Below are 16044 nucleotides of genomic sequence, written 5' to 3' on the forward strand. Positions count from 1 at the left end.
GCAGCACTCTCTAAGGTGCAGGCTAGAGTACCGGGTGGTGCCCGGCTAGTAACAGTGACTATATAAAATATATTTTGGTTTGTTTAATACTTTTTTGGTTATTACATGATTCCATATGTGTTATTTCATATTTTTGATGTCTTCACTATTATTCTACAATGTAAAAAATAGTGAAAATAAAGAAAAACACTTGAATGAGTAGGTGTGTCCAAATATTTGAATGGTACTGTAAGTGTTCAGACGGTTTACTCAGTACTTTGTTGAAGCACTTTTGGCAGCGATTACAGCCTTGAGTCTTCTTGGTTATGACGCTACAAGCTTGGCACACCTGGGAGTTTCTCCCAATCTTCTCTAAAGATCCTCTCAAACTCTGTCAGGTTGGATGGGGGGCGTCGCTGCACAGCTATTGTAGTCCCCTGTAGCTCAGTTGGTAGAGCATGGCACTTGCAACGCCAGGGTTGTGGGTTCGTTTCCCAAGGGGGGCCAGTATGAAAATGTATGGACTCACTAACTGTAAGCCGCTCTGGATAAGAGCGTCTGCTAAATGACTCAAATGTCAAATGTAAATGTATATACAGTTGAAGTCGGAAGTTTACAACCACTCTACAAATGTCTTGTTAACAAACTATAGTTTTGGCAAGTCGGTTTGGATATCTACTTTGTGCATGACACAAGTCTCTCCAGAGATGTTTGATCGGGTTCAAGTCTGGGCTCTGGCTGTGCCACTCATGGACATTCAGAGACTTGTCCCGAAGCCACACCTGCGTTGTCTTGGCTGTGTGATTAGGGTCATTGTCCTGTTGGAAGGTGAACCTTTGCCCCAGTCTGAGGTCCTGAGCGCTCTGGAGCAGGTTTTCATCAAGTCCTTTAGATGCCCTTTGGCAAACTCTAAGCGGGATGTCGTTTGCCTTTTACTGAGGAGTGGCTTCCGTCTGGCCACTCCACCATAAAGGTCTGATTGGTGGAGTGCTGCAGAGATGGTTGTCCTTCTGGAAGGTTCTCCCATCTCCACAGACGAACTCTGGAGCTCTGTCAGAGTGACCATCGGGTTCCTGGTCACCTCCCTGACCAACGCCCTTCTACCCCTATTGCTCAGTTTGGCTGGGCGGCCAGATCTAGGAAGCGTCTTGGTGGTTCCAAACTTCTTCCATTTAAGAATGATGGAGGCCACTGTGTTCTTGGGGACCTTCAATTCTGCAGACATTTTTTGGTACCGTTCCCCAAATCTGTCTCGGAGCTCTATGGACAATTCCTTCGACGACATGGCTTGGTTTTTGCTCTGACATGCACTGTCAACTGTGGGACCTTATATAGACAGGTGTGTGCCTTTCCAGATCATGTTCAATCAATTGAATTTACCACAGGTGGACTCCAATCAAGTTGTAGAAACATCTCAAGGATAATCAATGGAAATAGGATGCACCTGAGATCAATTTCGAGTCTCATAGCAAAGGGTCTGAATACTTATGGCAATAAGGTATTTTTTTTTTTCTAAAAACCTTTTTTCACTTTGTCAACATGGGGTATTGTGTGTAGATTGATGAGGGAAAAACATTTTTTTAAATTCATTTTAGAATAAGACTGTAACGTAACAAAATGTGGAAAAAGGGAAGGGGTCTGAATACTTTCCGAATGCACTTTAGTTAAAGGGGTTTAAAGGGGAAATCTGCAGCTGCTTCATCCATTTTTTAAATTGTATTATTAATGATATGTACCCATTGATTCTTGAAGAATGTAACTTATATGCCTCGAGCTTAGTTGAACTGTCTTACCCTATCAGAACCAAAAATATAAGCTTGTTTTATCCCAATGTTTGTAAACAAAGCAAATGTAAATAAAAACTATATAGCTTCAAAACATAGTTAAAACTATAATTTTGATATCATGGGTGGTCAGTCCATAGCTCTGTCTATGAATTGGAACATTTCTTCAGCCCCATCCCTCAGCTTTTTACTGAACAGGGGCAGGGAGGCGCGTTGTTATTGTTTCAATTGCTGATTGCCGCATTAATGATAAGGACAAATGCCAGACAAATCATACGCATACAACCGTTCATACATAACTCACTACAGTTAAATGGCTCTATATTGGCCGTGACGGCACTGCTGCACCGACGGAATTCCCTTAATTGCATTTAATGCCCATGAAAACTGTCTGCAGCTCGTTAATGAATGAAATCATTAATTTGCATTCATTGAGGATGGTACAATTAGCATCCATGTCTGTCAGACCAGTGAGTAACTCCCAGAGGCTTGGGGGCTGGGGCCCAGTTTAAAAATCCGGTTTCCGAGCTGGTCATGGGTGCACTTCAGCCACGCTCAAGGTCCTAAACGATATTATAACCGCGATCGATAATAGACAGTACTGTGCAGCCGTCTTCATCGACCTGGCCAAGGCTTTCGACTCTGTCAACCACCGCATTCTTATTGGCAGACTAAATAGCCTTGGTTTCTCAAATGACTCGCCTGGTTCACCAACTACTTCTCAGATGGAGTTCAATGTGTCAAATCGGAGGGCCTGTTGTCTGAACCTATGGCAATCTCTATGGGGGTGCCACAGGGTTCAATTCTTGGGCTGACTCTTTTCTCCGTGTATATCAATGATGTCGCTCTTGCTGCTGGTGACTCTCAGGTCCACCTCTACGCAGACGAAACCATTTTGTATACATCTGGCCCTTCATTGGACACTGTGTTAACAAACCTCCAAACGAGCTTCAATGCCATACAACACTCCTTCAGTAGCCTTCAACTGCTCTTAAACACTAATAAAACTAAATGCATGCTCTTCAATCGAACGCTGCTGGCACCCGCCCACCCGACTAGAATCACCACTCTCGACGGGTCTGACCTAGAGTATGTGGACAACTACAAATACCTAGGTGTCTGGTTAGACTGTAAACTCCTTCCAGACTCACATTAAGAATCTCCAATCCAAAGTTAAATCTAGAATCGGCTTCCTATTTCGCAACAAAGCCTCCTTCACTCATGCTGCCAAACATGCCCTCGTAAAACTGACTATCCTACCGATCCTTGACTTCGGCGATGTCATTTACAAAATAGCCTCCAAAACTCTACTCAGCAAATTGGATGTAGTCTATCACAGTGCCATCCGTTTTGTCTCCAAAGCCCCATATACTACCCACCACTGTGACCTGTACGCTCTTGTTGGCTGGTCCTCACTACATGTTCGTCGTCAATCCCACTGGCTCCAGGCCATCTATAAATCACTACTAGGCAAATCCCCGCCTTATCTTAGCTCATTGGTCACCATAGCAGCACCCACCCGTAGTCTGCGCTCCAGTAGGTATATCTCACTGGTCATTCCCAAAGCCAACACCTCCTTTGGCCGCCATTCCTTCCAGTTCTCTGCTGCCAATGACTGGAACGAATTGCAAAAATCTCTGAAGCTGGAGACTTATCTCCCTCACTAACTTTAAGCATCAGTTGTCAGAGCACCTTACCGATCACTGCACCTGTACACAGCCCATCTGAAATTAGCCCACCCAACTACCTCATCCCTATATTGTTATTTATTTAGCTCTTTTGCACCCCAGTATCTCTATTTGCACATAATCTCTTGCACATCTAGCATTCCAGTGTTAATACCAATTGTAATTATTTTGCACTATAGCCTATTTATTGCCTTACCTCCATAACTTGCTACATTTTCACACACTGTATATATATTTTCTGTTTTATTTCTTTGACTTTATGTTTTTTTAACCCATATGTAACTCTGTGTTGTTGTTTTTAACACACTGCTTTGCTTTATCTTGGCCAGGTCGCAGTTGTAAATGAGAACTTGTTCTCAACTGGCTTACCTGGTTAAATAAAGGTGAAAAAAATAAAACTAAAAAAATACATAAAAAAAATAAAAAAAAATAATAAAATACCTATCCCTCTCTTAGTCTCCTTATATAGTGCTACTACGGTGTACGTACAGTCAGGTCAAAAATTATTGGCACCCTTGATAAAAATTTGCAAACAAATACAAAAATGATACAAATACTGAGATATATTGAATTCTCAAAACATTGGAAAATTATAAATAATAATAATAATAATATAATATGCCATTTAGCAGACGCTTTTATCCAAAGCGACTTACAGTCATGCGTGCATACATTTTTTTTTGTGTATGGGTGGTCCCGGGGATCGAACCCACTACCTTGGCGTTACAAGCGCCATGCTCTACCAGCTGAGCTACAGAGGACCACCATTATATTATATTATACTAATACAATTGCTCAGAGAAAGAGATTTTGTTTAACAAGTACCGTAATACTTTTTTTCTCCACTGGCCCTAGGTTTTTCAATAGCCCCGTAACATCAAAGATCCACCACCATATTTTACAGTAGGAACAGGGTTATTTTCTGCATATTAATTCTCATTTAAAGGCAAAATCCACCATTGGTGTGTGTGGCCAAAGAGCTCTATTTTCATGTCATCTGACCATAGCACCGGTTCCAATGCCGTTAGCAAACTCCAGCCGTTTACATTTGTTGGATGACATGAAAATAGAGCTCTTTGGCCACTCACACCAGAGGTGGGTTTGGCGTCGAAATGAGAATGCATTAAGACTGTCCACTTGTCTGAAACATCTTTACCAATTAATACATTTTACCCAGACTTTTACACATCTTGGACATTTACTTTTGCTTTGTTGACGCAGTGGGAATGGGGCTTCTACCGCCACTCAATGCTGGTCCGAGCCTTGGCTTCTACAAGATGGATGTGACTAACTTCACTGCAACCATTCTACGTGTGTGGCTGCATGGGGGCGCATTCGCGCGGGAAGATTCTGCTCTCTGACCGGCTGGATACCCTGGTACTCGAGGACTCCAGTCCAGTCCTCGAGTACCCCCAACAGCAAAATTTTTTTGTAGTCCCGGAGAAATCAGGTGATCTTTCCAGGCTACAACAAAAATGTGTGCTGTTGGGAGTTCTCGAGGACTGGAGTTGGGAAACATTGCCCTAATGGATGGAGCTGCCTGTGTGCTGCGTGGGAGAACTGTACTACCAGCTACGGTTTGTGTATGTGACTGTTTGTGTCAGAGTGAAAATGGAACTGAATGAGGCCTTGGGGATGCGTCTCCAGTCCCACACGACGTGGGCCTGCTTGTGCATGCAGAATAAACGAAAAGAGGAGCGCAAGATGAAAAAACGGACAGATGAAAACATGCTAGAAGCAGACTGAGAAAGTGAAGAAAGTGGTTGTATAAATAAATGAAGGATCATATTCACGAGGAGAGTGGCAACGTACACAAAATATGCATCCCCGTAGCGCTGTTCTGTGCTGTTCTATGCTGTACAGAGTCAGGTGCAGTCTAATTGCTGTTTCCCCTCCATCTAATACACCTCCATCTCTTTCCCTCCATCTCCTCATCCCTCATACAATTCATCTCTTACCCCTCCCTTCCTTCTACTCCACCTCTCGCTCCATTTCTTTCCCTTCACCTCCTACTCTTCCACCTCTCACTTCTCCTCCCTTCCTTCTATCCTGCCCTGTCCTGGCATGCCCATAGCATCGGAAAGAAGTGTGTGTGTCTGTGTGTTCCTCCCCATAGCGTTGGCAGGAAGTGGAGAACGCCAGCCTAAGGAAGTGCTGCTGAGGATCAGTGATCGGACAACAGCGTCGCCATGTGAGCAGGACACATACACACGTAAACACACAAACACACACACACTAGGGCAGAGATGAGATCACTGGGATGATAATTACACACACACTGGACACGATGGAACACACACACACGGACACCTCTGAGTGGACAGGAGGCGCCACTCAGGGGAAGGGAACGGATTTAGCAGTCATGAAAAAAGCGTGTCACACCCAGGCACCATGTGGGAGTCACGACACACAGCCACCTCAGGGAGGTGACCAAGAACCCGATGGTCACTCTGACAGAGCTCCAGAGTTCCTCTGTGGAGATGGGAGAACCTTCCAGAAGGACAACCATCTCTGCAGCACTCCACCAATCAAGCCTTTATGGTAGAGTGGCCAGATGGCAGCCACTCCTCATTAAAAGGCATTTGACAGCCCACATGGAGTTTTCCAAAAGGCACCTAAAGACTCTCAGACCATGAGAAACAAGATTGTCTGGTATGATGAAAATAAGATTGAACACTTTGGCCCGAATGCCAAGCGTCACGTCTGGAGGAAACCTGGCACCATCCCTAGGGTGAAGCACGGTGGTGGCAGCATCATGCTGTGGGGATGTTTTTCAGCGGCAGGGACTGGAAGACTAGTCAGGATCGAGGGAAAGATGAATGGTAGCGAAGTACAGAGAGATCCTTGATGAAAACCTGCTCCAGAGTGTTCAGGACCTCAGACTGGGGCGAAGGTTCACCTTCCAACAGGACAACGACCCTAAGCACACAGCCAAGACAACGCAGGAGTGGCTTCGGGACAAGTCTCTGAATGTCGTTGAGTGGCCCAGCTAGAGCCCGGACTTGAACTCGATCGAACATCTCTGGAGAGACCTGAAAATAGCTGCACAGCGACGCTCCCCATCCAACCTGACAGAGCTTGAGAGGATCTGCAGAGAAGAATGGGAGAAACTCCCCAAATACAGGTGTGCAAAGCTTGTAGCGTCATACCCAAGAAGACTCAAAGCTGTAATTGCTGCCAAAAGTGCTTCAACAAAGTACTGAGTAAAGGGTCTGAATACTTATGTAAATGTAATTTTTCAGTTTTTAATTTTTAATACATTTGCAAATGTAAAAAATTACAAATGTTTTGCTTGGTCATTATGGGGTATTGTTTGTAGATTGATGAGGGGAAAAAACAATTGAATCCATTTTAGAATAAGGCTGTAACGTAACAAAATGTGGAAAAAGTCAAGGGTTCTGAATATTTTCTGAATGCACTGTATACATGCTTTTCATGATCAGTAAACATCAATTGATCATGTCATTTCAGATATGTGTGGATAGCCTCACGATATCTCTCAATATTGGCGAACCATTAATTAATTGGATATTTGAGTGATATAAAAGTGAAATATACCTGACAAGTATGAGTGGTTAAGTTAATTTCACATCCTTTGTGGGCTCTGCCTGTCAAGCAGCAGAAGGGCGCATTTACCAATGTACTGTTAGCTGGTAATGTTTACATTGCAACCTACCTGTAGAAACGATGTAAAGTTGGCTAAACATATAGTGGTAAGTAGACCTAATGTACTTTTTTCTCCAACCAATGTAGGCTTGCCTAGTGAAGTTAGCTAACATCCCCTTTTCGACATTGTTTTAAAAACTGTTTAATCACGATTGCTGCTGACAGACAGGATAGGCTACATTGATTGATGGACCACGTCAAATTGTCTAGCTAGCTAATAATAACAGATCACGTCAATGTGGCTAGTTAACAAGCGTTCAGGGGATAAAATAGATGGCTACATCCAAATATTGTTTGATTTGCTTGCCATCTATAGTGGTGATGGCAGTAGTCCGACTGACAACTTTACCAGGATGAAGACTTGCCGATGTCAAGTTCTTTCCAAAAGCCTAATCTCTGATGAAGCAAGCTAAATGACACGTTGTTTGCTTAGTTAGCTAGCTAACTATATGCCAAAAGGATAGGCTACCCTCACATATCTGAAATTACATGATCAATTGATGTTTACTGATCATGAAAAGCATGCAGTTACATGCTGTATAACTCTGATGATAGAGCTAAATGTGGAAAAATCTGAAATGTGTTGTTCTGACTATGCTCTTCAAGAGATGATGACATTACAACCAAATAGTTATAACATTTATTTAACAATCCCTTGAAAACGGCACGTTGTTTTTAATGGTTTAGCAGAGCTGGGGGACTCCTTATACCCCAGTAGTCAAATCAAACACTCTGCACCGTATTGTGACGTTTTATTGATAACGACCTATAGAGAAGGGCACTCAACTTGTACTGCACTGACTCAGGTGACTGATGATTGGTTAAAAGAAATGGATAATAAGATGATAGTTGGAGCTGTATTGTTAGATTTCAGTGCAGCCTTTGATATTTGGTTCAAGATATTCTCTAAGACCTAAACCTCAACTGGAGTTGTGCATAAAGGGTGTGACCATTGAGCAAGTTGAGGAAGCTAAACTCCTAGGTATAACATTGGATGGTAAATTATCATGGGCAAGTCATATTGACAAAGTTGTTGTGAATATGTTGCGTCTGTTATTTGTATTTATTAAGGATCTCCATTAGCCGGTGTACCCGAGGAGGCAGTCCACTGTGTGCAGCTCACCGTGCACTAACATAAAGAACATGAGCACATCTACTGCTGCTAAGCTTCCCAGTAAAGCAATAAAAACAAGTAAGCATCCCAGAAGAAAAGTGCTCAAAATAGCCCATGTTAACATATGTAGCTTAAGAAACAAGGTTCATGAAATCAATAATTTGCTAGTAACAGATGACATTCATATTTTGACTATCTCTGCAACTCACTTAGATACTACCTTTGATGATACAGTGGTTGCAATACAAGGTTATAATATTTACAGAAAAGATAGAAATGCCAATGGTGGAGGTGTTGCTGTTTATATACAGAACCACATTCCTGTGAAGATTAGAGAGGATCTCATGTTAAATACTGTTGAAGTAATATGGCTACAGTTTCATCTGCCTCACCTAAAGCCAATTCTGGTGGGAAGCTGCTTTAGACCACCAAGTGCTAAGAGTCAGTATCTGGATAACATTACATTTACATAATTTAGCTAACATGTGTGAAATGATTGATAATGTATGTGATATCAATAGAGAGGTATACCTTCTGGGTGATTTAAATATTGACTGGCTGTCATCAGGCTGCCCACTCAAGAGAAAGCTTCAAACTGTAACCAGTGCCTGCAACCTGGTTCAGATTATCAGTCAAACAGTACAGGAATTAAATCATCAACATGTATTGACTATATCTTTACTAATGCTGCAGAGATTTGTTTGAACGTAGTATCCACATCCATTGGATGTAGTGATCACAATATAGTAGCCATATCTAGGAAAACCAAAGTTCCAAAGGCTGGGCCTAATATTGTGTATAAGAGGTCATACAATAAGTTTTGTAGTGATTCCTATGTTGTTGATGTAAATAATATCTGTTGGTCCGTGGTGTGTAATGAGGAGCAAACAGACACTGCACTTAACACATTTATGAAATTGCTTATTCCAGTTACTAATAAGCATGCACCCATTAAGAAAATGACTGTAAAAACTGTTAAATCCCCATGGATTGATGAGGAATTGAAAAATTGTATGGTTGAGAGGGATGAGGCAAAAGGAATGGCAAATAAGTCTGGTTGCACAACCGATTGGCAAACGTATAGCAAATTGAGAAATCATGTGACTAAACTGAATAAAAAGAAGAAGAAACAACACTATGAAACAAGGAAAAATGACAAAAAGAATGATAGTAAAAAGCTTTGGAGCACCTTAAATGAAATTTTGGGAAATAAGGCAAACTCAGCTCCATCATTCATTGAATCAGATGGCTCATTCATCACAAAACCAACTGATATTGCCAACTACTTTAATACATTTTTCATTGGCAAGATTAGCATATTTAGGCATGACATGCCAGCAACAATTGCTGACACTACACATCCAAGTATATCTGACCAAATTATGAAAGACAAGCATTGTAATTTTGAATTCCGTAAAGTGAGTGTGGAAGAGGTGAACAAATTCATGTTTTCTATTAACAATGACAAGCCACCGGGGTCTGACAACTTGGATGGAAAATTGATGAGGATAATAGCGGACAATATTGCCACTCCTATTTGCCATATTTTCAATTTAAGCCTACTAGAATGTGTGTGCCCTCAGGCTTGGAGGGAAGCAAAAGTCATTCCGCTACATAAGAATAGTAAAGCCCCCTTTACTGGCTCAAACAGCCAACCAATTAGCCTGTTACCAACCCTTAGTAAACTATTGGAAAAAATTGTGTTTGACCAGATACAATGCTATTTTACTGTAAACAAATTGACAACAAACCTTCAGCATGCTTATAGAAAAGGACATTGAACAAGTACAGCACTTACACAAATGACTGATGATTGGCTGAGAGAAATTGATGATAAAAAGATTGTGGGGCTGTTTTGTTAGACTTCAGTGCGGCTTTTGACATTATCGATCATAGTCTGCTGCTGGAAAAACATATGTGTTATGGCTTTACACCCCCTGCTATAATGTGGATAAAGAGTTACTTGTCTAACGGAACACAGAGGGTGTTCTTTAATGGAAGCCTCTCAAACATAATCCAGGTAGAATCAGGAATTCCCCAGGGCAGCTGTCTAGGCCCCTTGCTTTTTTCATCTTTACTAACGACATGCCACTGGCTTTGAGTAAAGCCAGTGTGTCTATGTATGCGGATGACTCAACACTATACACGTCAGCTACTACAGTAACTGAAATAACTGCAACACTTAACAAAGAGTTGCAGTTAGTTTCGGAATGGGTGGCAAGGAATAAATTAGTCCTGAATATTTCCAAAACTAAAAGCATTGTATTTGGGTCAAATCATTCACCAAACCCTAAACCTCAACTACATCTCATAATGAATAATGTGGAAATTGAGCAAGTTGAGGTGACTAAGCTGCTTGGAGTAACCCTGGATTGTAGACTGTCATGGTCAAAGCATATTGATACAACAGTAGCTAAGATGGGGAGAAGTATGTCTATAATTAAGCGCTGCTCTGCCTTCTTAACAACACTATCAACAAGGCAGGTCCTACAGGCCCTAATTTTGTCGCACCTAGACTAGTGGAAAAGAGATTGACTTCATCACTGCTTGTTTTTGTGAGAGGTGTTGACGAGCTGAATGTACCGAGCTGTCTGTTTGGAATACTGGCACACAGCTTGGACACCCATGCATACCCCACAAGACATGCCACCAGAGGTCTCTTCACAGTCCCCAAGTCCAGAACGGACTATGGGAGGCGCACAGTACTACATAGAGCTATGACTTCATGGAACTCTATTCCACATCATGTAACTTATGCAAGCAGTAGAATGAGATTAAAAAAACAGGTAAAAATACACCTTGTGGAAGAGCGGGGACTGTGAAGAGACACATAGACACTCACACTACACACACCTACACATGGATGTTGTATTGCAATTATGTGATAGTGGAGTAGTGGCCTGAGGGAACACACTAAAGCGAGAGAGCGAGAGAGAGAGAGAGAGAGAGAGAGAGAGTGGTAATAGTGGTAATGGTGATTTAATGAGGCCTGGTCAAGGTTGAACCTCTGGTCAGGGCCATATCTGACAATCACTAAACCCCTTTAAAACCCCTCTACCTTTGGAGGGCCGAAACAAGTGTGGACAGACCACAAACAGTAAAGGGTAATGATATGCAGAGCAAACAAAACACCCACAGAGGTGAGAAACTTAACCTGAGCTGAGGTACCATAGACCAATGGAATATCAGCATGCCATGCAGTGTCCAATCTGTAACCCAATCGTAGTGAAGGGAGAAAGAACTTTCATGTCAGTGGCAGGCAGCATAGAAGCCCTTGTTAGGAGGAGTGTTGTCCTGTAGTTGGACTGAGATGAAAGCCTTTATTTTCAGGTAGTTCCAGGTTGTTTTAATGTAGTTATTCTGAAATGGAACACAATTTACCTCACTCAGTGTCATGAGGCTGTGTGTGTGTGTGTGTGTGTGTGTGTGTGTGTGTGTGTGTGTGTGTGTGTGTGTGTGTGTGTGTGTGTGTGTGTGTGTGTGTGTAATGGCTTTCACTCCTGCCAGGGAGGCCCACTCTCACCTCTCTCCCCACCTTAGAGGATCCTGTTGCCATGACATCAGAGTAGATAACCCAATCAGTGTGTGTAACCTGTTTACCAGAGCTGTGACCTTCATTACTCTACGGTTACCATGGGGGAAAAGCACACTCACATCACAGATCACACTCACATCAGGCTCCATGACTAACCGGTGCCCCGCACATTGACTCTGTACCGGTAGTAGGAGTATTAGTATTTCTCACCCTCTGGCCTGTACTGGGCTACGATGGTGACCGTCTGTCCAGCGTTCTTCAGAGCTGCAGCAGCCTGCTCATGGGTCGCACTGCGGAGGTCAACCCCGTTCACCTGCACACACAGATTGATCAATGAACAGCAAATTAACAGAGACCCAAGGCATGTCAATGGAGATCTACAGTCAATCTAACCTTGTCAATAATACTCATAAATCACCAGAAATCAATAAGAGACTATCACGTTTCGGTGTGTGTGTGTATGTTCTTACTGAGATGATGCGGTCTCCTTTCCGGAACTCTCCACAGAGGTCAGCAGGTCCACCAGCCAGGATGAAGGAGATAAAGATTCCCTCTCCATCCTCTCCTCCTACTATGTTAAAACCCAGGCCTGTAGATCCACGGTGTAACACCACCTTCCTGCGCTCCCTGAAACACATGCATAAATATATATACACTGTTACACACTCTCCATTACACACACATTGTTAGCGGTTGGTCCTGTACAGCCACAGTGTAGTACAAGTACAACCCGTGAAATCAGAACATACACACCTATGTTCCATACAGTACACCCTGTTACACACTGATACACACACAAAGTCGAAGCCCAGACCCAAAAGTTGCATTTTAGTTACTCCAGTCCTATTATTGGACGTAGCATTCCCCCTAGTGGTGATCGTGGACGTTACACATGGCTGTTTGGTCTGTTACAGTCATACCCAATAGCCGGACCACGACCAGGACCCAGAACGTGGTCAATACGGACTGGGGGTCTCACTGGTATCATATGAACACACATAAGACATGGAACATTTGTAGTATTGCAGGAAATTAGTTTTAAAACTGGCTAAATTTTTCTCTCTGCCAACAAGAGGGGTGTGAACAATTTGAACAGTTGGGGGTCGCATGGATTGCGAGGTGGGGATTTGTTACAACACCGATAAATGACAATATACATCCGGACCATTGCCACCGAGGAAATTTGTGTGACTGGACCTTCTCAAATGAGTACCCCAGGTCTATTACTTCTTCAGAAAGGGAATTTAAGCATGCACAGGAGCGGCCAGCAGAGGGCACTGCTATGCTGTGCCTTTATATTCACCATCATTACTTCACTATCCCGAGTCCATTTTACATTACACTTCACGCAGTGGTGGCAAAAGTACCCAATTTTCATACTTGAGTAAAAGATAAAGATACCTTAATAGAAAATGACTCAAGTAAAAGTGAAAAGTCAACCAGTAAAATACTACTTGAGGAAAAGTCTAAAAGTATTTGGTTTAAAGTAAATGTAATTGCTAAAATATACTTAAGTATTAAAAGTAAAGGTACAGGTATAAATAATGTTTTATTCCTTATATAAAGTCAACCTTTTTCAATTTTTTTTTAGTTTACAGATAGCCAGGGGCATGGTCCAACACTCAGACATAATTTACAAACGAAGCATGTGTTTAGTAAGTCCGCCAGATCAGAGGCAGTAGGGATGACCAGGGATGTTCTCTTGATAAGTGTGTGAATCAGACCATTTTCCTGTCCTGCTAAGCAGGTGTCCGTTAAGTGTCCGTTAATCTCTGGCCCTTTTCCTCCGCTGGGTCATGGAAGTGGCAGATTCAGTGGACTGCTAGCACTCCATGACTGGCTGAAAGTCTACTGTCGAGCCGCAGGCATTACTTTTATCGACAATTTTGATACCTTTTGGAAACAGAAAAAACTTTTCAGGGATGATGGAATTCACCCAAATCACCTTGGCGCGTGGACACTATCTAACCACTACAACGTAGCTCAAAGAAATTGACTCTTATGCTATTTTACTAGCCCTGGTATGGCTAGAAAGGAGGGTACTGCCATTCGCATTTGTACTCATTTGTATTGTAAAGTGAAGCCGCTGCCGTCTCAGGTAATCCCTACCATTATTACGTCTCAACGCCCCCAGCAAACAGTGATAGATAAACAATATATAGGGCGGATTGGGGTCAATTTTGACAATTTAATTTCCATTGTTATGCAGCCTTTGGTTATCAATAATAGATTGGCAGGTAATGATCCGGCTTTAAGTCTTCAACTAGGTTCTAATTCTAAAGTAACTGTTCTGGGAGTCTACCGCCCTCCCTCCGCTAAGAAATGTTTGTTAACTAGTCTCACTGACTTAATAGCTTCCTTTTCTACTGCTGAGATGTTTGTCGTAGGTGACTTTAACCTGTCCTGGGGAACCCAAAAATCCTGTTAAAAGGATTTTTGTAATTACCTAATGTCACGGATTCTGCCGAGGCTGCTCCTCCTCCTTGCTCGGGCAGCAGGCCACGCACTGATGAGTCATTCCAGGTGAGTAAGCACCCAACTCACCCAGAGCTCTCTGTTGTACACATGTGTATTAAAGTTGTGTTTCCCGAGGTTTCTTCTCACTCCCAGCATAAGGCGCTAGTCGATTCAGGCACAGCTGGGAAATTTATCGATCGCTGTTTCTCGTATAAGTTAGGGATTCCCCTTATACCAGTTGATATTCCCTTCCCCATCCATGCCCTAGACAGCCGCCCTTTGGGGTCGGGATTGATTAGGGAGGTCACAGCGCCACTTAAGATGAAGACGCAGGGGGGTCATGAGGAGATTATATAGTTGTATTTGATTGACTCTCCTGCGTTTCCCGTGGTGTTGGGGCTTCCCTGGTTAATATCTCATGACCCCAACATTTCATGGCAACAGAGGGCTCTCAGGGAATGGTCTGATCAGTGTGTCGGGCGGTGTATATGTGTTTCCGTAGGGGCAACGACGGTGGAAAGTCCGAACCAAATGCCCGCAATGCACATTCCTCCTGAGTATACAGATTTGGCACTCGTCTTCAGTAAGAAGAGGGCGACTCAATTACCACCTCATAGACAGGGGGATTGTGCGATAGACCTCCAGGCAGGCGCTGCACTTCCTCGTAGTCATGTGTATCCTCTGTCTCAGGAGGAGACGGCAGCTATGGAGACATACGTCACCGAATCTCTGGGACAGGGCTACATACGGCCATCCACTTCTCCTGCGTCCTCTAGTTTCTTTTTTGTGAAGAAGAAGGATGGGGGTTTGCGCCCGTGTATTGATTACCGTGGTCTCAATCAGATTACCATTAAATACAGCTATCCTCTCCCTCTGATTGCGAGTATGACGGAGTCATTACATGGGGCGCGATTCTTCACAAAATTTGATCTCAGGAGCGCTTACAACCTGGTGCGCATTAGGGAGGGAGATGAATGGAAAACAGCATTTAGTACCACCTCGGGTCACTATGAGTATCTCGTCATGCCATACGGTTTAATGAATGCTCCTTCAGTCTTCCAATTATTTGTGGACGAGATTTTCTGGGATTTGCATGGACAGGGTGTAGTGGTGTATATTGATGACATTCTAATATACTCCGCTACACGAGCCGAGCATGTGTCCCTGGTGCGTCAGGTGTTGGGTAGACTGTTGGAGCATGACTTGTATGTGAAGGCGGAGAAATGCCTGTTTTTCCAGGAGTCCATCTCCTTCCTGGGACATCGGTTGTCCGCGTCAGGGGTGGAGATGGAGATTGACCGCGTTTCAGCCGTGCGTAATTGGCAGACTCCCACCACGGTTAAGGAGGTGCAGCGGTTTTTTGGGTTTTGCCAATTACTACCGGAGGTTTATCTGGGGTTTTGGACAGGTAGCAGCTCCCATCACCTCCCTGCTAAAGGGGGCCCTGGTGCGTTTGCAGTGGTCGGCAGAGGCGGACAGGGCGTTTAGACATCTGAAGGACCTGTTCACCTCGGTTCCGGTGCTGGCACATCCGGACCCCTCTTTGGCGTTCCAAGTTGAGGTGGATGCGTCCGAGGCGGGGATTGGTGCTGTACTGTCTCAACGCTCGGGCACGCCTCCAAAACTCTGTCCCTGTGCTTTTTATTCTAAGAAGCTCAGTCCGGCGGAACGCAATTATGACGTGGGGGACAGGGAGCTGCTAGCGGTGGTTCAAGCCCTGAAGGTGTGGAGGCATTGGCTTGAAGGGGCTAAACACCCTTTCCTCATTCTGACTGACCATCGTAACCTGGAGTACATCCGGGCAGCGAGGAGACTGAACCC

The 16044-nt window shown here is 43.5% G+C and overlaps 1 protein-coding gene across 15 annotated transcripts in view; it reads right to left on the reverse strand.

Annotated features, from left to right (window-relative positions):
* LOC121540404 (disks large homolog 1-like) overlaps window positions 1-16044 on the reverse strand; it is a 309734-nt gene that overhangs the window by 55897 nt on the left and 237793 nt on the right. For all 15 annotated transcript variants that reach the window (XR_006657467.1, XR_006657468.1, XM_045207754.1 and 12 more), the window contains 2 exons: window positions 12237-12393; window positions 11977-12079 (listed from right to left, as the gene is read on the reverse strand). Coding sequence is in view for 13 of the 15 variants with exons in the window: in XM_045207754.1 (XP_045063689.1) it covers window positions 11977-12079; window positions 12237-12393 (260 nt within the window). In the remaining 2 variants the exon portion in view is untranslated. The remainder of the gene's footprint in view (window positions 1-11976; window positions 12080-12236; window positions 12394-16044) is intronic.

Source organism: Coregonus clupeaformis, chromosome 26, assembly GCF_020615455.1.
Source record: "Coregonus clupeaformis isolate EN_2021a chromosome 26, ASM2061545v1, whole genome shotgun sequence".
Classification (NCBI taxonomy): domain Eukaryota; kingdom Metazoa; phylum Chordata; class Actinopteri; order Salmoniformes; family Salmonidae; genus Coregonus; species Coregonus clupeaformis.